The sequence below is a fragment of the Calliphora vicina genome, chromosome 2 (genome assembly GCF_958450345.1).
Source record: "Calliphora vicina chromosome 2, idCalVici1.1, whole genome shotgun sequence".
NCBI lineage: Eukaryota > Metazoa > Arthropoda > Insecta > Diptera > Calliphoridae > Calliphora > Calliphora vicina.
The window spans coordinates 25,608,646-25,632,324 of NC_088781.1; the positions used below are offsets into that span (position 1 = coordinate 25,608,646).

The following is a 23,679-nucleotide window of genomic DNA, read 5'->3' on the forward strand; positions in this document are numbered from 1 at the left end:
AAGTGAAACGTATCCCAGAGATAGCGTTCTGCATCGATCGAAAGAAATAGTAGTCGGACGGGGCACGGTCTGGACTATAAAGCGTTTGAAGCAAAACATTCCTCCAACCACTTAATTTTAAATACTTTTTAACATGTATTGCAACATGTGGTCGAGCGTTGTCAAATTCGTCTAATGATCGCTTGAAAAGAATCAGTTGCGTTCAGTATTTGCTACCTGTGATGGTTTGGCCAGATTTCAGCAGCTCATAATAGATAGGAAGGACTCTTTTGCCATGGATATTTGGCTTTGGTGCCGATTCGCCTGGTTGGTCGGGCTTCACATACGATCTCTTACGATTCGGCTTATCGTAATGGATCCATTTTTCTACGCAAGTAATGATTCGGTGCAAAAATAATTTTCTTTTATAGCCTTCCAGCATCATTTCGGACATACAAATTTCCCTGCTAGTAGATGAACCATGATGATCGCAAACGTTTTGAAATTGCTTGAGTTTGACAACACTTTTCATGGAGTAATACCTCCAATTCTTGGTCATCAAACATCTTTCGGATCTACGAATATTTCTATAACAAATTCTCCAAAAAACACTTTTTTGTCAGGACAATATATTGTACTAATATTGTAATAATATTTTTATTAAAAGTTGGAGTAATATGCACTAACAAATCAATGTCATTTTACAGCAAAATTTATGATTCGGACAGATTTAGTCAATATAATATTGGGAAGTTCGAGAAAAAACTTACATTTGCATATAAATTAGCCACTAGTTATAACAAAACGCACGCATGTGGTCTAATGTTATCAATAATAATTAAAAAATAAAATAATTTTTACAAAAATAACATAACGATATAGCAAACAATAGAACATAATATCTTATTACCTTATTATACAAAATAAGAATTGATAAGAAATCTAATAAAATCTAATCTAAATTTGAATTTATCATAACCTAATTAAAACCAATCAAACATTTTCTTTGTGTTCTCTAGACAGATCAAAAAATACAGCTAATAAAGATTTATATGGTTCTTGTTCTTGGGCGGTAACAGAGCTTTTGATTTCAATCCGATCAAATTATGTCCATTAAATAATAAAAAAGGCAGTACTTTGGCATATGCTAATAAACCCAAATTTATGTCATCAACGAAAATACAAACTAAATATGTATTTTTCCAAAATATATGTAGAACAAATAAGAAACATATCACACGAAGAATAACAACATAAAGTAATAACTTTATAAATTGATAAGAAAGAATCCAAAAAATAACAACACGTTTTAGCATTAATGTTTAAAGTTGTAAAATAATTAAATTTGAGTATTTCAGCAAACAAATAAACCCAACAACATTTAAACTCGGTTAAATTCATATAAAAGATTCAAACATTCGCAATATTAGAAACACAATTGAACTCGACAGCACATGCTGAAGACAAAAAATGAAGGTGCTTTTAATACTTGTAGGCTGTTTGGCCCTGTTGGGTTTAAGTGGAGCAAATCAATTGGCTGCTCGCTATGATGACTTTAAGGTTTATCGAGTGAATGTTAAGGATGCTCAACAATTCAGTGAATTTATGAAATTGAGCGAACATTTACCGGTAAGTCAGGATATATAAGCTTTAGAGAAAATTTAAAGAAATTAAAAAAAATGAAATGAGTTTCCTCAATTTTGAACTAAAACTTGGAACTCTCGCTAGTCCTGATAAAGAAAACTTCAAAATAATATTAAAATATTTATTTGTCTTTATTTTCAGTTGCGCTACTTAAATGAACTGAAAGGTCCTGGTCACAGTTACGATGTTGTCATTGATCCTGCCAACCAAGAGAAATTGGAATCGCAATTAAGTTTCCTAGAATTGGATTTCTCTTGTGTCATTGAAGATTTGCAAAGGTAAATTGAATTCTGTAAAGAGCTATAAAAGAAAAAAAAACAATTTTTGATTTTGAGCACAATAATATCTGCTAAGTTTCTTGATCAAAACCTTTAGTTGATCAGAAAATTCTAATTATAAACTAAGATAAGCTATATCCTTTCAAATAATAATTCATTTAATTTTTCACAGTGTCTTGGAAGAAGAATCTCAGCCAGAAACCTTCGCTATGGAACGCAGGCGCATTGAAATGGATTGGTCTCAATATCACGATTTACCCGTCATATATAACTGGTTGCAAAAATTAACCTCTAAAAACCGTCGCTTGATCACACCATACGTAATTGGTCGTTCCTATGAAAGACGTCAAATTAGAGCAGTGAAAATTTCCGCTAAACCTGGCAATAAGGCCATTTTCGTAGAGTCCAACATCCATGCCATTGAGTGGATTTCTTCGGCCGCCACCACCTGCTTCTTCGAAAACTTACTCAATTCCTCAGATGAGAAAATGAAGAATTTGTTAGAAAACTATGATTGGATATTTGTGCCTGTGTTGAATCCAGATGGTTTTGAATATTCTCATAATGTGGAAAGATTATGGCGTAAGAATCGTAGACCCACCGGATTCCATAATGCTTCAGGACCCTGCTATGGCACAGATATGAATCGTAACTTTGATTATGAATGGGGAGGTAAGAATGAAAATATGAGGATTCATAAATAATATCTAAATAATGTTTTCTTTCTACAGCAAGTGGTTATAATATTGATGTTCCTTGTGATCATTGGTATGGTGGCGCTGAACCCGACTCGGAGCCCGAAATTATTGCCTTGGAACGTTTTGTTAATAGCTTTGACGATGATTATATCCGCATGTATTTGGCTATTCATTCCTTTGGCAATTTTGTCCTGTTGCCTTATGGCCATACCAGCACAGAATTCCCTCCCAATTATGATCAAATGATGAGAATTGCTACGGCTTTTGCTGATGGAGCTCGTGTAAAATACGGCACAGATTTCTTGTGTGGTGCTAGTGGTTTATTAAATTGTAAGTTCAAGCATTTTATTTAATTTATTAATTTTATTTTCAATAATTTTATTTCTATTTATTTAGATCCTGTGTCGGGTTCTGCCAAGGATTGGGCTTATGGTGTCAAGAACATTCCCTTCACAGCCACCATTGAATTACGTGATCGTGGTCAATATGGTTTCTTCTTGCCACCCTCCCAAATTATGGAGGTCTGTAATGAGGTTACTGATGGTCTTATGGCCATGGTGGACAAAGCCCAAGAAGAGGGATTATTTGACTAGGAACATAAACATTAATGCAATGATATTCCATTTATTGATTTGATCATATTGATTTTGAGAATAATATTTAAATTTTAAATAAATATTTTATAAAAAATTGTTGGCATATTAATTATATCTAAAAACACGCGACGCTGGAGGTCTTTGCTCATTTAAATATTTTATCATTTCAGCTGTAGTTAGTTTAGCTCTGTTTATTGCCTTAATTTAAGACCAAGGCAAGATAGTCTATCTAATAAAAAGCTCTGCAAATATAAGTATTAAGTACTTCAAATGTACTTTAAATTAAACAATAAAACAAAACACACTTTACTCCTTATCCAATTTGAGTTGGTTATAGTTCTACAATCTAAATTTATGGATTTTGAGATAAATTTTCGACACAATTCTAGAGTTTTGTTTAACTTGTATGCTTCTTAAATATTAAGTTTAAACATTTATTTCAAACGGTTTATAAATATTTGAGTTATTTAATCCCAATAAAATGCTTTATTTGATAAATGGTTAATGCTGAAGAATAAAATATTAATTTAAGTTTTATAATTTAAAACTTGTATAAAACTTTCTCTAGTATTGATGTAATGTATTGTTAAGTTCACTTTTGATTTTCGATAACCTTCAGATATTATGACATTGAACAGAAACAATCCATGTTAAATTTGATAACTAATTTGTTTATACCCATCACACATCGAAGTATTGGTTATATTTCCACAAAAGTATGTATGTATATTGTGGGTCCTTAAAAAATTCTAAGACTATTCAGCCGTTTATCCATAATACGCTATAGACCCGGTTCAGTTGCTATTTAAAATCGGCCCACAAATGACTAAGATATATGGACAAAACCAGGATAACCTCGATTTTTGGCTTATTTTTTATCTTTATCTGGATTACTAAGGAGTGAGATCGAAAAACACTCGTTTTCCCCTAAAACTTTTAACCCAAGTATTATTTGATTTTTATTTTGATCAAGTTACCTTTGAAAAGTATGTCAGTTATTATGTTTAATGTCAATTATATTCATTTGTTGTTAATCTAATTAAAATGAGTGACGAGAAAAAAGTGCGTACTAAAATTATTAAATATTTTCAACCCAACTTGGTGGTCGTACAAAAAAGTTGCCCAACAATCAAAGGCGTGCCGTCAAACTGGGTCCAATATTATTAAATAATAGCGGGAGAACTTGTCGCTTGAGAGAAACCTGATTTAGAAAGCTTTTTCAAAAGAGCTCTCAACACATCCGGTAGGAAAGCAGTGCAGTTAACTCAATACTCGTACTATTTGCTACAAAATTTTAAAGTCAATGCAGGTTTAAAAACATACAAATTCGAAAAGTTCCTCTCCTCTGCACGGAAATTGATACAAAAATTCTATACAAAAATATATCTGCTGCATAATGGAGTCAGTATTTTTATGTTGCTGATGCTCGAGGGAATGTTGTAGAAAAGTTTAGGACCCAAAAACAGAAAATTTTGCCCAAAAAGTTCTTGGTATTGCAAGTAATATGGAGTTACGGCAAAAGAAGCCAAATATTTGTTACAAAGGACTCTATAAATACCGAAATTTATATCAAGGAATGTTTAAAAAAGCGGATACTTCCATTCATAAGAATTCCTGTCACTATGGTAAGCAAGGTCTTGAGTGGCAGAAGAACAATAATGTGCTTTTTGTACCAAGAGAGGCAAATCCTCCAAACTGCCTGGAGCTAAGGCCAGGGGAGAGATATTGGACTCTTGATAAAAGAGAATTGAAGGGCACAAAAAAAGGAGTCCAAAAGTGTTGTAGATTTTAAACGGAGATGGACTACCTGTTCGAACAAATAAATACCTTAATGGTTGGCGTTCCGCAAAAGGTTCAAAAATTCATTACTATTGATTAGAACTATAAAAATAATATTTTTTGTAAGTTGTAATCAGTGATGCCAGGAGATTTTTTCAGAAATCCCTACGCTTATGAAAAAATCCCTTTTTTTCCCTACATCCACATTTTTTTTCCCTACATTTTTCCCTACACTATTTGATTAGAAATTTACTTCAATTGTAACAACTTGCATTTAATGAAAATTGTATTGATAGATCAATTTTAACATAACACTTAAATCTTCAATAATAGTTCCTAATAATTCTTTTCTAAATTATCAATTTAATGCCAAATAAAATTAGTTGAAACAAAAAACATAACTGGAGGTCTTTAATCGATTTAACGTTTTATCTTTTCTTGTAGTTTATTACACTTTATTGCCTCAATTTAGGATATAAACATTTATATGTCAGATAGTCTAACTAATAAAAAGCTGTGCAAATAAACTAATTAACTATTTGCTTTGAATAATACAATAAACAACACACGCTACTCTTTATCAAAATTTATTTGGTATAGGTCAACGATTTATACATTGAATTAGAAATAAATCTAGTCTGTACATTTTGTCAGAGTTTTATTTGACATTTATACTTCTTAAATACATATAAATTGTTGAAATATATGTATAAATTGTGTAAATAAATATTATACTCTTCATAAAATATTAATTTAAGATAGAGCCCAAACGAAAGGAGCTAGCTCACTGAAATTTTCCACAAATACTCTCTGTTTGATATTGAAAATGGGCAATAACGGTCCATAATTTCACCTAGCGGCCATACAAAATGTCCCTCGGAATACTAATTGAGCAGTCAAAAATACATATGTTGATTAAGGTATTTATAGACGGCAATACTGAGTATTAATATTTGTCAAAAACTCAAGTATCATAATACAATTTCATCGTCTAAACAAAATTTGTATTAGATTTTCAAAATATACAAATGTTAAATATTTCGAAAAACGGGCAGCATTTTTCCCTAGTCCGCACGTAAAGTCCCCAAGAAATTGACTTGAACATTCATAATTGTCTTATAATAACACGGTGCTACGATGGAAAAAAACTTGGAAAACGGCCTAGCGTGGGTTATAGGTTTTGCTGAGTACACTACAACTTGTTTCTAAAAATTTCAGAAATACCCTCAAATTCAGAAGTTATTCTGAAAAAAACGTTTTCAGTGATGTTCGTCGACTTATCGACCTGTAGCTTAGTCAGTTTTTGTCCGACTTAAAATTTTTTAAAGGGTTTGGAAAGAAAACTGATTACGTTTTAAAGTGACGTGCATTTTTTGATACATTTTTAAGTTATAAGTAAAACAATACTTGTTAAGAATATCTAAAAGAAAAACAAAATTTATCAACGTTTTTGATATTAGTCGCTTTTCATTGCTTATTTTGATATGAAAGTTTATAAAAATTTATACCAACATATATAGGAGTTCTTAACAAAACATGGTTTTAATAATTCAAATCGGATGAAAATTCTAAAAGTTATTTAACTTTTAATTAACACCATTTTTAGTATTTTCTCCCCCAGCGCATATAAATAAAAATAAACAAAAAACGTTTGGAAAATTTTGAATTTACAAGGTAATTTTTTTTGAACTTTTTTCAAAAAAGTTTAATAACTTTTGCAAATATAAACCGATTTTAACAAGTAGTATCTCATTTTTTCCCATATAAAGTTGCCTTTAAAACACTGTGCAACAAAGAATAGGTTTTCATAGAAAAAAAATTAAATTAACTATTGTTGAATATGAAAAATTACGAAAAAAATAAAGCGAAACGTTTTATAAAAACTTACGCAATTTTTTTTGATATACATTTTGTGCATACATTTTATGAAAGCTTAATTCTTTGTCTATCCATAATTTTTTATAATTTTGAAATCGCTCTAAAAATGTGTGAGTTAGAGGTACTAAAGTACTACGACCTACCCTAAAACAGTTTTTTTCAAAAAATCTCAAAATTTTGAGGGTGTTTCAAAATCTTTGAAAACGGTTTTAGTATGTCTTCATCTAGGCCTACAATCCCCATTAGGTCGCTTTTCAAGTTCTGATAAAAAGTTTCATTTTGTAGCAGAGTGTAATTAATGTGTTGAATAAATTGGACATAAACAAGTTTTATATGAACCTAAACCTTTCTATCAAATTTTGTAAGGATCGGTTCATAATTGACCTTACCTAGGGTTTTTATCCTGGGAATTCCCGGTACAAATATCCCGGGAATTTTGCCAACTTTTCACTACCCGATTCCCGGGATTTTTAGTCGGGAATCCCGGGAATTAAAAACTGACAAAACTACAAAGAAAACAAGTTAGAACTCTATTTTTTTTACCAAAAAACCGTGAAAAGTTCATCACAGTTTTTTGCTTATATCTCGGCAATAATAGACCGATTATTATTATTATTTATTTGGGGTTTTTCGTATGAAAATTTAAAAAGTGAATTAATTTTTTATAGAATTTATTTCATATTGAATCATTCTAATTTCTTTAAATTTCTTTTTCAAATCCATGAGAAAATACTTTCAAAAATTTATTAAATGATTAAATTTTTCTTCAATTCAAATCTAGTACAAAAAGGCATAAGACAATTTTTTTCAATTAATTTTGTAAATGATTTGATTTAACAAAAATTTAATCATTCAAAGTTTGAATAAATTCTGTTATTAATTAACTTTAAAATTAATTAAATTAAATATTAGAAATGGATTTATGGAATGATATTTAATTGCTCTGATATTTAATAATTATAACACTAAGTTTTTATATGAAATTTGGCTATAATATTCCTAATTTACAGTATCATTATATATTTCGGGAATAGCCGGGTATCCGGGAATGTAGAAAAAAATTTCCCGATTCCCGGGAATCAAAAAAAGGTCGGGAAATTAAAAACCCTAAGTTTACCCTCCATATAACCCCTACAGCAGAAACATATTGATGTTTCTAATGTATGCTTGTTTTATTAGAAAATGTAGCGAAAAAACACTATTCCTAATGTTACTTTAAAAAACTTTAAAAAACCATAGGGAGAATCCATATAGCTGATATTATCGGATTTGAAATCTTCGATTTTAATGAAATTTATCACATATATTACGGTTCCAGAGCATTTCAAAAATATCGCGATTTGAAAATTGAAAAATTTTTTAAAAATTGTCTAAAACTATATACACATAATTGCCCATAACATTGAAACTACTCAAAGCCCAACACTTAAAATGTTGTGAATAAAATTCGTTACTTCAAAAAGGTTAAATGTCTTTCTGACAACATATTGAAAAGAACTGCTCATCTTCTGAGGCCAAGAACGAATGGATATTTGGCTTGAGTGTCGTTTCGGCTGGTTGGCAGGGCTTCACATAGATCTGTTACGGTATCATAATGGATCCATTTTTTATCGCAAGTATTGATTCGGTGCAAAACTGAGTTTCTTTTATAGCGTCGAAGAATCATTTCGGACATGCAAAATAGCCTTTCAATGATAGTCTCTCAATGTCAAAAGAAACGTAAATACAAAAAAAAAATGTATGAAAAACAATCAGTTTTCTTTTTTTTAAAAAAATTTGAGATATGACTCTCTTGTCGCACATAAGCAACCAATTTACCATACGAAGCAAATCATAAAACAATTATCCCTATAAATTGATAAGAAAGTACTTAAAAATAGTAGCACGTTTTAGCTTTAAAGTCTTAAGTTGTAAAACTATTTATTTGTTTATATGGGTTAAAAAAAATAAACAAAAAAAAGATTTGCATTTTGACCCAGACATTTAAATTATTTGATAACAAATTAAGTATTAAACAATTATTACTATAAACAATTGTGACTAAATTTTTATAGGCTGAATTTATTAAATATAATGACGTATTTATCAAGGTTGAATAACGTTACCGCTAAGCAACCGTTACTGCTAAAATTATTAAATTATTAAAATTCAAACAATTGTTTAAATGTAATATCGTTACCGCTTTTATTAACCATATAGGGCTCGGTTATGTAAAAAAAATACTGTTACCGAAATTATCTAAATTAGAGTTACCGTTACCTTTTAACCGTTTGGAATCGGTGACCAACCTTTGTATTTATATTTACTCATAGTAAAGCCGTCATTAAATCCCTAGAAAATATGTATTTCATATTGAAAATTATCCAAGAATTCCGGGTGTCTCTGGAGAAATTAGAGAGATATTTGTCGGTTAAATTATTTGGATTCCTGGACATGGGGAAATTAATGGAAACTGACCTGATGCACTTTTGAATGTTGGAACTTAATTTGTTCTTTACTAATTTCACACAAACTTCATCTCATTGTCAAAGAAAGATGAGATAGAGAACCCAATTGCAAGGAGACCCAAAAAATCTGACCTTGGATATGCAGAGGACATGTCAGGAAAAATTGATTTTGATACCCCCTCAAAATAAACTCTGGTTTCTTTTAAGATATCTGCCAACATATTTTGGTTCTAGTGATAAACGTTCGTGATCTGGATCATTTTCTAAAAAAAGGATTTTTATTAGCTTTTTGAAAACAACAGCAGTTCTTTGTGACTGTCCGAAACTAGTGATAGGTAACTATCACTTAGGATGAGAACTAGTTACATAAGTACTTAGGTGACTAGTTATTTTAACACGTGTATTTCCTAGGGTGGGAATCAATTGACCCTTTTTGAATACAATGAGACTGTCTGATAGTTTGTCCAAAGTAGACAATGCATTGGATTCTCATACCGGTTACATGGAGTTAGTTACCGTACTAGCTACTTAACTGGTTGCCTGATCGGCTAGGTAACTAGATATTTGAACATGTACAGCATCTCATAGACAGTCTAATAACCGATTGCTTGTAGCAAAGAAACCTTCCTGAACCTGGTGGATAAAATAACTACTTTCTAAAATGCAGTATAAAATATACGTTTGAGGTGACTACACTTTAGGTTACTTAGAGACACTAAGGTAACAATAGACATCACGCTAGGTTACATGGGATGTCAGTATACTTAAGCAAAAAATAAAATTAAGCTGTATGAGAAAGGAAATGAATTCAAGCCATATGTTTTTGGTTTGAAAAATATTTAATTTTTCAAATATTTTTCAAGTTTAAAACATAATTACATTTGCATTCAAGTCAAATTCCAACAAAATGTTCTAGTGATGGCATTTTTGGGGCTTTGGTATTTATAGGGCCCATATTATATTGTTGCTGTTGAAGAAAATACAAATATTTTTTAAAAAATTAAAATAAGCTTTTTTTAATTGGTGCAGCTCACGGACGGATATCATCCAAAATATTTTTGGAGATATCCTAAAACAATCCAAAATTACATTTATCTTTGAGACGGCCTAGTGCATATACATATCTATATATAAAAAAAATTAAATGCTCCATGTATGTAATGGCATCACATGAGAACGGCTGGAGCGATTTGGTTGATTTTTTTTATTCGATTCGAAATTTTCAGGAAATGGTTTGTAAAGAAAAAAAAATTAAAAAATTCGGGATAAAACCAGGCATTTTTTTGTTCAGTTCAGTCAACTGTAATAAAAAAGCTACCTAAAGTATGCAGTACAAATTTATATATTTTATTTGCAAATAAATAAGAACAGGCAGGTGTATGTGGGTTGGAGAAACTTAAAGAACTAACATTAGTAAACTAGTATTTAATAAAAAGTGATGATTTTAATGATCTTACTTGCATTCATCGCCTATTTTTTCGATTGGTATTTATTAGGGTACTCAATCGAATAACCGTTAATCGGTTAACCGATTAATTTTTGGCGGTTAACTGTTCGAATAATTTAAAATTTCCGATTTTCAAATAACAAATAAACCGATTAATTTGTGTCGATTAACCGAAATTTCTTTTTTTTTTGCACTTTATTTTGAAATATAGTTTTAAACACTCAAATTTTATGTCTTAACCCGGCAATTCCCAGTGTCACCTACAGGTGACAAAGATTAACTGTAGTTTTAAACATAGAAACAAATATCACTGATAGATATTGATATTATTTATATACAGACAAGATCCTGTTTTATATCTGATTTTATTTTGGCAACGCTAGAATTTTATTAACTAGGGGATTTTTAAAAATCTTTAAGCAGTGTTTTTGATTTTAACCTACTGGTGTGTGTCTTATGATAAATAAGTTGTTATAAAAATGCCAAACGGGTAAGTATCACAATCATTTTTTTCAAATAAATACTGCTAGATATTCAGGCTAACAATGTGAGTAAGTATTTTTAGAAAAATTTTTTTTTTTGCCCAGTGTCACCTATAGGTGACCCCGCTATAAAATCGCAACTAGCTATATTGTTTTTTATTTTAAACTTATTTATAGTTTATAAAAACAAATTGTTTCTCCCTTTGGCGAGGGTATGGGAATTGCCGGGTTAACTCATGAACATTCCCTTCTAACAATAGCTTTTTTAAAGTATAGCTCCAAAACTGAAACTAAGGAATTTGGAAATGACCTATTTTCTAGAATGTTCTATGATTAACTTTGTCCAAATGAGTTGGAGGACATTACAGAAACGAGTCTTTTATCAGAACTTAAAGAAACTATTAAGAGTATTCAAAATAAAAAAAAAAAACTAAAAAAAGAACCGATCAATTGGATATTCTTTATCATGTCTTACTTTTGATTTCTCCAACATCGACAATCAGTGATAGAGTTTTTTCCAAGTCAACTTTTATTAAAACTAAACAAAAAAAATCATTTAAAAGGAAAACATTTAAATTATTTTCTTTTGTTTAAAGATTTTTTCAGAAGATCTCACTAAAATCCTAAAAAAACTCACATTTGTATATAAAAAGGATTGTTGAATTGTTAAGTTTTGTTTGTTTTTCTGTTTAAAATAGAAATTATTCGGTTAATCGAATAATTTAAAATTAACCGATTAAATCAAAACCCCGATTAATTATTTTCTCGATAAACCGATTAAACCAGAAACCCGATTAATTGAATACCCTAGTATTTATCAATCTACTTGTCTTCTTTTTTCAAAGATTTTAATAGAAATATATTGACACTATTTGAAACTCCCAAAAAAGAATTGGGATTACTATGCCTTATAATTGCCAGATTTTGTTGGACACTTTCTAAATATTCTATTTTGAGAATTACCTCATAGCAATTATTTTACAGGTTGAATTTTTCTACTACAAAACAGCCCCTAAGGAAAATTTTGCACCATATACCCCTATACGTCAGAGCACAATCAAAATATATTACCCCAATTAAATATCGTACGACAAAAAAGACTTTATACCTCAGTAATGCATCTGCCATAAACTCCATACTTATGTCATCTGGGAAAATAAAAACTAAATATATTTGAAAATCTAGAAACAATAGCAAATAAAACATATCGCACGCAGAAAATCATAAAGCAATAACTACAAAAATTGATAAGAAAGTATCCAAAAAAAAAGAGAAACACGTTTTAGCATTAAAGTCTTAAGTTGTAAAACAATTTGTTTTTAATTTATTTCTGCAAAACAGATAAACAAAACCAATTTAATTTAACTTGGTTAAATTCATATAAAAGAATCAACCATTAACATTTTGAGAAACATAATTGAACTCGACAGCACACGCTGAAGACAAAAATGAAGGTGATTTTAATACTTGTAGGTTGTTTGGCCCTGTTGGGTTTAAGTAGAGCAAATCAATTGGCTGCTCGCTATGATGACTTTAAGGTTTATCGAGTGAATGTTAAGGATGCCCAGCAGTTTAGTGAATTTATGAAATTGGGTGACAATTTACCGGTAAGTCAGGATATATATTTAATTTCATTAATTGATTTTCATTAAATGATAATTTTGTGAAAAACCAGTAGGAACTGTGACTAGTCATTAAAATAATGTTGAAATATTTGTTTTTATTTATTTCCAGTTGCGCTATTTAAGTGAACTTAAAGGACCTGGGCACAGTTACGATGTTGTCATTGACCCTGCCAACCAAGCTAAATTGGAATCGCAATTGAGTTTCCTGGAATTGGATTTCTCCTGTGTCATCGAAGATTTACAAAGGTAAAATTCATTATCAAAAGATTTCTTCAAGATAAAATGGGGCAGAAGAAATTTTTCCAAATCTAAGATTTTATTTCTAACAATCTTTGGAAAATGCACCAAAGATTGTTATTTTTAATATTTGACTGATTTTTTTAATATTTGACTGAAATTTAATCCTTCATAAACAATTCATTGAGCAGACAATTTATGTTATCAATATAGCGGTTTTCAATTAATAAAAAATTCATTTAACTTTTACAGTATCATAGAAGAAGAGTCTCTGTCCCAAACATTCTCTATGGAACGCAGACGTACCGAAATGGATTGGACTCAATATCACGATTTGCCCGTCATTTATAGTTGGTTGAAAATGTGGAAAGATTATGGCGTAAGAATCGTAGACCCACCGGTTTCCATAATGCTTCAGGACCCTGCTATGGCACAGATATGAATCGTAACTTTGATTATGAATGGGGAGGTAAGAATGAAAATATGAGGATTCATAAATAATATCTAAGTAATGTTTTTTCTCTATAGTAAGTGGTTATAATATTGATGTTCCTTGTGATCATTGGTATGGTGGCGCTGAACCCGACTCTGAGCCTGAAATTATTGCCTTGGAACGTTTTGTTAACAGTTTCGATGATGATTATATCCGCATGTATTTGGCTATTCATTCCTATGGCCAATTTGTTCTCCTGCCTTATGGTCATACCAGCACAGAATTCCCTGCCAATTATGATCAAATGATGAGTATTGCTACTGCTTTTGCTGATGGTGCACGTGTGAAATATGGCACAGATTTCTTGAGTGGTGCCAGTGGTTTATTGAATTGTAAGTTGAATGATGTTTTCTAAATTTCTTAATTTAAAGGTTTTTCTTTTCGTCTAAGATCCTGTCTCGGGTTCTGCCAAGGATTGGGCTTATGGTGTCAAGAATATACCCTTCACTGCCACCATTGAATTACGTGATCGCGGTCAATATGGTTTCTTCTTGCCACCCTCCCAAATTTTGGAGGTCTGTGATGAAGTTACTGATGGTCTTGTGGCCATGGTGGACAAAGCCCAAGAAGAGGGATTATTCGATTAGGAATTTATTTCAATTGTAACGAAATGCATTTAAATAAATTGTGGCAATGTAATTTTCAATAATAGTTTTTAAAAAAATTCTGTTAATTAATAATAAAATTTTGTCTAAAATAAAGTTAGTTAAAAAACACAGCTGGAGGTCTTTACTCTATTTAAGGTTTTATCTTTTTAGCTACAGTTTATTTCTCTTTATTGCCTTTATTTAGGACATAAACTTTTATATGTTAGATAGTCTAACTAATTAAAAGCTGTGCAAATAAAATCATTAACTATTTGTTTGGAATAAAACAATAAACAACACACGCTACTCTTTATCAAAATTAAGTTGGTATAGGTCCTATGAATCGTGGACCTATATTGAAGGTGCTGTGGCTTAATTGGTTAGCGCGTTTGATCATTAGGCATTATATGGTATTTGCGGTCTGGGTTCGTTTCCCAAATCGTAGACATTTACTATAATGAATGCACTCGTACCAAAGCTGAAAAAGTAATTCAGCTATGAGCGATCGTTACAAAAAAGGAGTAAGTAAAAATGATTTGCAAAATCTTAGATTACAAACAATTATAGCATCAAAAACAAGTTAAAGTATCAATGAATAAAGTTAATATTCTAATATGTGACCTTGGACTCAAACCGAAATTACCTAATACCATAACAATTATTTAACTTTTGAATATTTTGTAAGAAGTACCACTTTACGTCACAAAACCATCATAATCACCCCTTTCGTGAAAAACATGTGAAATTTTGTTCCCATGAAAGATCCATATCACTCGAAGGGAAAATTGCTATCGTGATATTCCCCTGAACTTTTCATTCACAATAGTTGATTTTGTTCGTAACAGCTGTTTATTGTTTACAAAATTCCATCTAAAAATTTCACAACATGGGGAATTTTTTCACGTGAACAAAGTTTATGAACGAAAAATGGGGAAATTCATGTGAAATATTGTAATTCATGTGAAATAAGTAATGATCAGTAGAGTCTGGCAAATCTTCATGAGTAGATTGACGCTTAAACAATGCTACCAAATTATCCAAATTTACTTTAGTAAGTCCAGTAGGATATATGTATAAGAAAAAACGAACGAAAGCTGAATGCGAATTCGCAGTGAAGAATAAAATGGAAGCGAGAAGTAAGTATCTGGGCTCAGAGCTAAAGATATAAATGCTATAAAACGAATGAAAAAGATGCTCAACAAAAGAAACTAGAAAGAATTTGTAATGACTTCGATTCTAGTAATTTGAAGGCTTTCGACCAAGTCATAAAGAATATGAAAGACAGCCGAGGTTAAACTATTGCCTACACAAAGATGGAAACATACTGAGCAGAGAAATACTAAAAAGGCTCCGCTAAACGTGCCAGAGCAGCCCATCGATGTAGACGGCGAAATAAATTTTTGATCCAATTTTTCTGTGGAGACAGAAACTATTTAAGTCGAAGCTGTTATCACGAGCGTTGAAAATTAGGTTATACAAAAGAGTTGTGCTGATCAAGAAAAACTAAGAAACTTTGAAAGGAAAATTATAAGAAGAATATACGGTCCAAAACATGATGACGACGAAGGCTTCCTTAGAATAAGCAACCGAGAGATCGACAAATATAATCGAAGGTAATGATGTGGTGAAATTTATAAAGGACTAAAGATTAAGCTAGGCAGGACACTAGACAGAATGACCCAGAATAGCGCTCAACAAAGAATTATGAATGCTACCCCATACAGAACCAGAGCAAATTGGAATAATGCTGCGCCAGACAGATCCGATTGGAAGAAGAAACTGAATGAGGTTAAAGCCCTCACCGGGCTGTAGCACCAAAAGATTATGATGACTTTTAAAATCAGGCATCGATTCGCAAATATTGTGTTCAGGGATAAGGCTATTTTTTGGATAATAATCAAAATTGCCGCATATGGAGTGAGACCAATACACAACAGACCCTACAGACTCAATTACATCCAGAAAAATTCACCGTTTGGTTCTTCAAAAATGAAGCCGGAGCTCGCTTAACGATCAATGGAGATCGTTACCATACCATGATCAATAATATTTTGTTTGATAATATGGATGACATTGATCCGGGCGAGATGTGGTTTCAACAAGATGGCACACATTTTTTTGCAAAAAGTAGCAGGAGTGCTCCTATGATAATAAAATTTGATACACTTGGCTAGTTTCATATAGAAAAGCTAAATATTAAAAATGGTTCATATCGGATAGTCCCTAGGGGTACCTCCCATACAAGGGTCCTTCCAAAATAACGTTGTATCAGTCATAAATTCTTAAATAATGCAGCGATCTTATTTAAATTTTGCAAATGTTAGTTCTAAGTGGAAAGACATCATACTATAAAGTATGAAGAAAACTCGGTCCATATTTGCACCTAGTCCACAAAACTCACATACAAATAGTATAGTATCGTGATGAAATTCGACATAAACAATATTTATATAAACCCAAATCTATCTGTTAAGTTTCTTAAGGATAGGAGCATAATTGCTCCTATCCCCCATATAAAAAGTAAAAGCCTAAAAGTATGCAAAACATTTTATTATAAATATGCATTGCAATTTATTTTTAATAATCATAAAAAAATACGTCAACATGGAGGTAGACCGAGCTAACTTAGTTTTTTTTCTAATGAAAATTGAAAATGCCAAATTTTTTGAAGCCATTTTGATTTGCTCAGATCTTTTAAACTACGTTGGTTTATTTCCTTTTAAATAAACCTGATACTTTTGATTGCAAATAAAAGCCGTTTAGTAGTTTAAAAATTGTAACAACTCTTTATTTATTTAAAACTAGTTGATCGCCCCGGCTTCGCCCGGTAGCATTTACTAATGTTAGTTCTTCAAGTTTCTCCAACCCACTCACACCAGCCTGTTCTTATTTATTTGCAAATAAAATATCTAAATTTGTACTGCATACTTTAGGGAGCTTTTTTATTACAGTTGACTGGACTCACAAAAAATAGAATTTCCGAGTTTTACCCGGAATTTTTTTTCTTTACGAACCATCTCCTGAAAATGTCGAATCGAATAAAAAAAAATCAGCCAAATCGCTCCAGCCGTTCTCACGTGATGACATTACATACATGGACCATTTAATTTTTATATATATAGATTTTATTTTTTTTTTTCGAAAACAAATCATGAAATGAAACATTTCTCTACAGAATTGCATCATTAGATTTCTAAAAAATAACTTTTAAAAAAATACACTTTTTGTCAAAAAAAATACCACTGTGTGGCGCTACGTGTATTACGGCGACCCAAACCATCGACTTGTTGAAATCAAAATTTTGCGATAACTTGATTTCGAGAAATGCACTTGTCAATTGGCCTTCAAGCTCCTGTTACACCTCTCTATTATTTCCTGTGGGACCACTTCAAGTCTCTGGTTTATGCTGATAAACCAGCAACAATTGACGTCTTGGATGCCAACATTGTTTGTGTTATTCCTGACATAAGGCGAGCAATTCTAGAATATGTGGCCCAAAATTGGACGTCCAGAAGGCACTTCGTCAATAACATCCTTATAGTCGTATGCTCGCAATCATTTTTCTATGTCAATGCCATGTACAATTTTAAGTTCTATTGGGCTTAAAAAAACACCCCATTAATTATCAAGTCTCCTAAACCCCAGTAATCTATCTGCTAAAAACGCTAAATTAATGCCATCTAACAATAGACAAACTGCATTTGTTTGAGAAATCAAGAAACAGTAACAAACATATCGCACGAAGAAACTCATAAAGCAATAATGCTATAAATTGATAAGAAAGTATAGCAAAAAAAGAAACCTATTTTAGCTTTAAAGTACTTAGATTTAAAACAATTTATTTTGTTTATTTAAAACCATCAAAACAAAACCAAAATAAATAAACAACTGATTTTTAAACTTAGTTAAATTCATATAAAACAACCAACCATTAACAGATTTAGCAACACAATTGAATTCGACATCTCACACTGAAGACGTTATGAAGTTGCTATTAATATTTGTAGGCTGTTTGGCCCTGTTGAGTGGAAGTGAAGCAAATCAACTGGCTGCTCGCTATGATGACTTTAAGGTTTATCGAGTGAATGTTAAGGATGCCCAGCAGTTGAGTGAATTTATGAAATTGGGTGACAATTTACCAGTAAGTGAGAATATTTAGGTTTTAAGTGGAAAGTTGAAGAATTTCAAAAAAAAAAAATTTATCCAAAACCTGAAACCGTATCTAGTATTGAACAAAGAAACTTCCTTGAAATATTTATTTTCAGTTGCGCTATTTAAGTGAACTAAAAGGACCTGGTCAAAGCTACGATGTTGTCATTGATCCTGCCAACCAAGCTAAATTGGAATTGCAATTGAGTTTCCTGGAATTGGATTTCTCCTGTGTCATCGAAGATTTGCAAAGGTAAGTTCAAGTATATTAAGAGTTCTGAAAGAGGAGATTTCACTAAATTCATTTAATTTTGTCACAGTGTCTTGGAAGAAGAATCTCCACCCCAAACCAACGCTATGGAACGCAGGCGCATCGAAATGGATTGGTCTCAATATCACGATTTACCCGTCATTTATAACTGGTTGCAAAAATTAACCTTCAAAAACCGTCACTTGATCAAACCATACGTGATTGGTCGTTCCTATGAAAATTTCCGCTAAACCTGGAAATAAGGCAATTTTCGTAGAGTCCAACATCCATGCCGTTGAGTGGATTTCTTCGGCCACCACCTCTTGTTTCTTCGAAAACTTACTCAATTCCTCGGATGAGAAAATGAAGAATTTACTAGAAAACTACGATTGGATATTTGTGCCTGTTTTGAATCCAGATGGTTTTGAATATTCTCACAATGTGGAAAGATTATGGCGCAAGAATCGTAGACCCACCGGATTCCATAATGCTTCGGGACCCTGTTATGGCATAGATATGAATCGTAATTTTGATTATCAGTGGGGAGGTAAATAAGAACAAAAGTTGTGTATTTCTTAAAGTAAATCAAGTCTAACTAATCTCTTTTTTCTACAGTTAGTGGCTGGAACATTGATGTTCCTTGTGATCATTGGTATGGTGGCGCTAAACCCGATTCTGAGCCCGAAATTATGGCCTTGGAAAGTTTTGTTAATAGCTTTGATGATGATTATATCCGCATGTATTTGGCTGTTCATTCCTATGGCAATTATGTCCTGCTGCCTTATGGTCATACCAGCACAGAATTCCCTCCCAATTATGATCAAATGATGAGGATTGCTACGGCTTTTGCTGATGGTGCTCGTGTGAAATATGGCACAGATTTCAAGTGTGGTGCTAGCGGTTTAATTAATTGTAAGTTTTTTTTTTCAAAATCTCCAATTTAATTTTGAATATTTTCCTTTTTATTTCTTAAGATCCTGTTTCGGGTTCTGCCAAGGATTGGGCTTATGGTGTCAAGAACATTCCCTTCACAGCCACCATTGAGTTACGTGATGGTGGCCAATATGGTTTCTTCTTGCCACCTTCGCAAATTATGGAGGTCTGTAATGAAGTTAGTGATGGCCTGGTGGCCATGGTGGACAAGGCCAGAGAAGAGGGATTATTTAATTAAAAAGGATTTAGAAAAATCTACCCAGTAAAACCCTTTTCACGAATATTATATAAAATAAATTTGATTAAGAAATTGCGTCATTGGAGGTCTTTACTCTTTTAAACATTTTATCTTTTCAGCTATAATTTAGCTCTATAATTGTTATTGCCTCAATTTAGAAAACAAATAAGATAGATTTATTTAACTAATAAGATGTTTTGTTAATAAAAGTATTAAATATTTACTTTAAATTAAACAATAAACAACAAACTCGTTACTCTTTATTCAAATTGAGTTGGTATAGGTCGGTCAACCATTCAACCATTCATACAAAGATTTATTTATTTTAAATTAAAAAATTGTATTTACATGGTAAATATTTATAGTTTTGGGGTAATCCCCATCATTTGGTTGGCATTTAATGGATAGAAACAGTAACCAATCCATGAATAATAGCTAGCGATAAAAAACACTATGCAGAGTAGCAGGTTGTTTTGGAATGGTGCAACGCTCCAGAAAATACATGCAGTTTAGTGGTCACTCTTCTAACCACCTTTTCTAGAGTATTAACTCTTTGCGATTGGGTGGTCAGTTTACTAACCACATTTTCTATAGTCTTTAAAACATAGTTTATTGGCATCTATTGCTATTTTGCTAAATAATTATATCTTTTGAAGTATTCAGGGTGCTCGGTGACATACCTTCGGGGCTGCAGTTTATGCAAAACTTTGCAGTCAGGGTGCTCTGGTTAGATTAATATATTAATTTGAAAACATTGTCAACAGCAGTTTTTCTAAGGGGCTTTCCCGTATTCAATAAAAAACAAAGTAATATTTTATACTATACTCTTTGATAAATAACGTAAGTCATAGAGTGATTAGATTACTAACCACTGTGACTGAAAAAGGTTTTATATAATGTGATCCTCTAAATAATTTTAGGTTATTTTGTAAGGATGTACTCAATGAACGTGATATGGAATATATTTTGTTGGATGGTATACCTTCGAATGGCGAATGTGTCTGCAGTCTTGAATCCGACAAATAAGAGAATTATGAGGAATAAACCGATCTGATGGTGTTCGGTAAAATACCTTCGGGGCTCCAGTCAAAATTTGATGTTGATTTTGATTCGGATGACTTATATTTGTGACTTATCTACCCAATCTGCTGTGGCGAATGAAAATGGGGAACAAATTTTCGAATGAAAATGCCGAATGAATACACAGGATGTGGGTATATGATTGAATTGGAGAATGACTCACCTACACAGCTACTTCGTTTGTTTTGGTCAGAAAATTTAGTCAAAATGATAAGCTTTAAAACAAATTTATAGGCTACGAAAATTTGTATCGTAATTATTTTTAATGCCAACCGCCATGGTGGTTAATAAACTAACCACCCCATTCAGTTAAAACCATAGAGACGAGACACTCTGATTTGTCAAACAAAAATACAACAAATCATATGTCTGATACAACAACAAAATACATTGACTAGCATGTATTTTGTTCTTGCGAGAGATGGTTTGTGAGGTTCAGAAGTGGTGATTTTGACAAGGAAGACAACGATCGCCCAGGTCAGTCAAAAAAGATTGAAGACCAAGAAATGGAGGCATTATTCCAAGGACATTGTTATCAAACTCTACAAGAGCATGCAAAACTATTGGGAGGTACTCAATCAGCAATTTCAAACCGTTTGCAAGAAGCAGGGAAATAGGGTACCATACGAATTGATCTCTATAAAAGATCGTTTTTGCACTTGCGATGAAAATGCATCCATTACGATAACCTGAAGCAGCAAAAGGGTGCTATTGCTCAAATCTGACCAGACCATCACAGGGAACCTGTACTGAACGCAACTGATTCGTTTGAAGCGAGCATTTGCCGAAAAACCCCCAGAATAATCGACCAGACATGGAACAATATTATTCCATCTTGACAACGCTCGGGCACATGTTGCAATACTTGTTAAAAAGTATTTAAAATGAAATAGTTGGAAAGTTTTGCCTCACTCGCTATTTGTTTAGCTCGATGCAGAACGCTCTCCCTGGAATACGCTTCACATTGGAACAGAGTATCCGATATTGTCTTGATTCGTTCTTGGCCTCAAAATATAAGCAGTTCTTTGGACTCGGAATCCATATGTTGCCAGAAAGATGGGAAAAGGTCATAGCTAACAATGACCAACCGACGTTGAATAAATTTATATTGTACAAATATTTCAAAATAAAAGTTAAAAATTTAAAAAAATCCGGCATTTTTAAATCATACAGCCAATAATTAACTTGCAACAAAAATGGTATTTTTTACAGTTTTGCCTATAGGGTCCACATTTCCTTCGGGGCTGGGAAACTACTTTGGCGATAAATAGGGAAGACATCAAGGTTTACAAAGCTGCTTTTTGTTTTCTGATCCCAGCTTTGGGATTTTAGAACATGTGGCCCAAAGTTGAATTTTTGATAAAAAAATAGGTCAAATTCCGAAGGTCGTAGGGGCAACACATTCTAAGAATAGGGCATGTTATTTATATCAAAATGCTCTCCGTAAAGATATCTTTCAGAAAAACATAAAATTGTTATATGTTCTTAACCCTTTAATGCATATTGTTGCCAATTGTCTACATTCCAGTTCCAATTAATTTTAGACGAATATAACATTGATACTAATTCAGATTCTAATTCAGAAAAATCAAATGGAGAACGAAAAGTTTCAGTTAAAGAAATTCTAAACGAAACTAAAGCTAAACTAAATATAATAAATAAAAATCAACTAAATATTTGATAGTTTATAGAAAAATAAAAGTAAAAATCATGCGTTTAAGGGTTAAAGAAAGTTTTTTTTTTAATTAAAAAAGAGTTAAGTCACCTTTTCGCCCAAAAAAACAGCAAAAATCAACTATTTTTTGAATATTTAAAATGAGAATCGTTTAGTTTTGGATCCATAATTGATATTGCTCTGAAATCGTTTGTATGTTATTCGTAATTTAGTTGTCTACTTCGAGTCCATTCGGTCCAAAAATAAGACCCATATTTTTAAAAAAGCGGACCAAGGTATGGCAAAATTTTAAAATTTAAATTTTGAAATGTCGATAACTCGAAAATTATAAGAGATAAATAGCACACGCAAGACCTAGTCGAGCGTTTTCCAAAAATATAAAAATCTTTGAAATCGCATAGGAAACAAAAAATTGCACGTGTTTAAAAATTTTACATGTCGAAGGTACCCTACTTTGAGCCCCATAGCGCCGCCCCTGGATCATTTGTATGGCCCATTTTAATATCTTAAACTTAAACGAATGCTCTTTGGCTACGCCCACGTCAAATTTTATCCGATCGGACCAGCCGTTTAGCAATGCCACATCTATTTCCAAAAAATTTTGATTCTGCCCCACTGTGAACTGTTTTAAATTTTCATACACAGAGAAAACTGATTCGTGATTGCAACCAAATTTGTTGCCAGTCGAATGATTCTACCTTAGTGACCGAATTTTACAGTTGTGGCTAAAAAATTTTAGAAGGGGTAACTAAAGTTTGGTTGCTTCAACCGAAATTCTTCTTTATCAACTGACTTTCCGTTGATAGAACCGAAAAATTCTATGTGTGCAACCGAATCATTCGATTGGCAACAAATTCGGTTGCTACTACGAATCTGTTTTCTCTGTGTAGCTATGTTTTTTCTTTATAAAATATCGATTATCAGATACTGGTATTAGGTTGATTTTTCCTCTAATCCGAAATCGAATATTCGGTTGGACTCCAGTAATTTGCAGAATTCGACCTAATATTTGGTTTGGAATAGCTTTTTCTCTATTTCAAGTATTCGAGTAAAATTTGGAACAAAAAGTGAGAAGTGCGGAAAGATGGTCTATGTATAAATAGTTAATTACTTTAATCATTTACTTCATTGTTTCTGTTTAAAACATTTCAATTACATTCAGTTTGCATGATCAAAAACCAAAT

General features: G+C 31.9%; 1 protein-coding gene and 1 pseudogene across 1 annotated transcript; both read left to right on the forward strand.

The window, feature by feature from the left end:
• The first annotated feature begins 1,423 nt into the window (after positions 1 to 1,423).
• Positions 1,424 to 19,895, forward strand: LOC135951818 (zinc carboxypeptidase-like). The gene is made up of 5 exons (XM_065501553.1): positions 1,424 to 1,608; positions 1,765 to 1,901; positions 2,074 to 2,573; positions 2,633 to 2,929; positions 19,544 to 19,895. Exons 1-5 carry the CDS (start codon positions 1,450 to 1,452, stop codon positions 19,738 to 19,740), a joined length of 1,290 nt encoding a protein of 429 aa, XP_065357625.1. The 5' UTR covers positions 1,424 to 1,449; the 3' UTR covers positions 19,741 to 19,895.
• LOC135951819 (carboxypeptidase O-like) lies at positions 12,649 to 14,216 on the forward strand (annotated as a pseudogene).
• Positions 19,896 to 23,679: the final 3,784 nt, after the last annotated feature.

Excerpts from the sequence above, each read along its gene's own strand:
- LOC135951818 (XM_065501553.1), top strand. The coding sequence starts at position 1,450 with ATGAAGGTGCTTTTAATACTTGTAGGCTGTTTGGCCCTGTTGGGTTTA. Across the intron at positions 1,902-2,073 it reads GTCATTGAAGATTTGCAAAG|TGTCTTGGAAGAAGAATCTC; the intron begins GTAAATTGAATT and ends AATTTTTCACAG. Across the intron at positions 2,930-19,543 it reads TGCTAGTGGTTTATTAAATT|ATCCTGTTTCGGGTTCTGCC; the intron begins GTAAGTTCAAGC and ends TTATTTCTTAAG.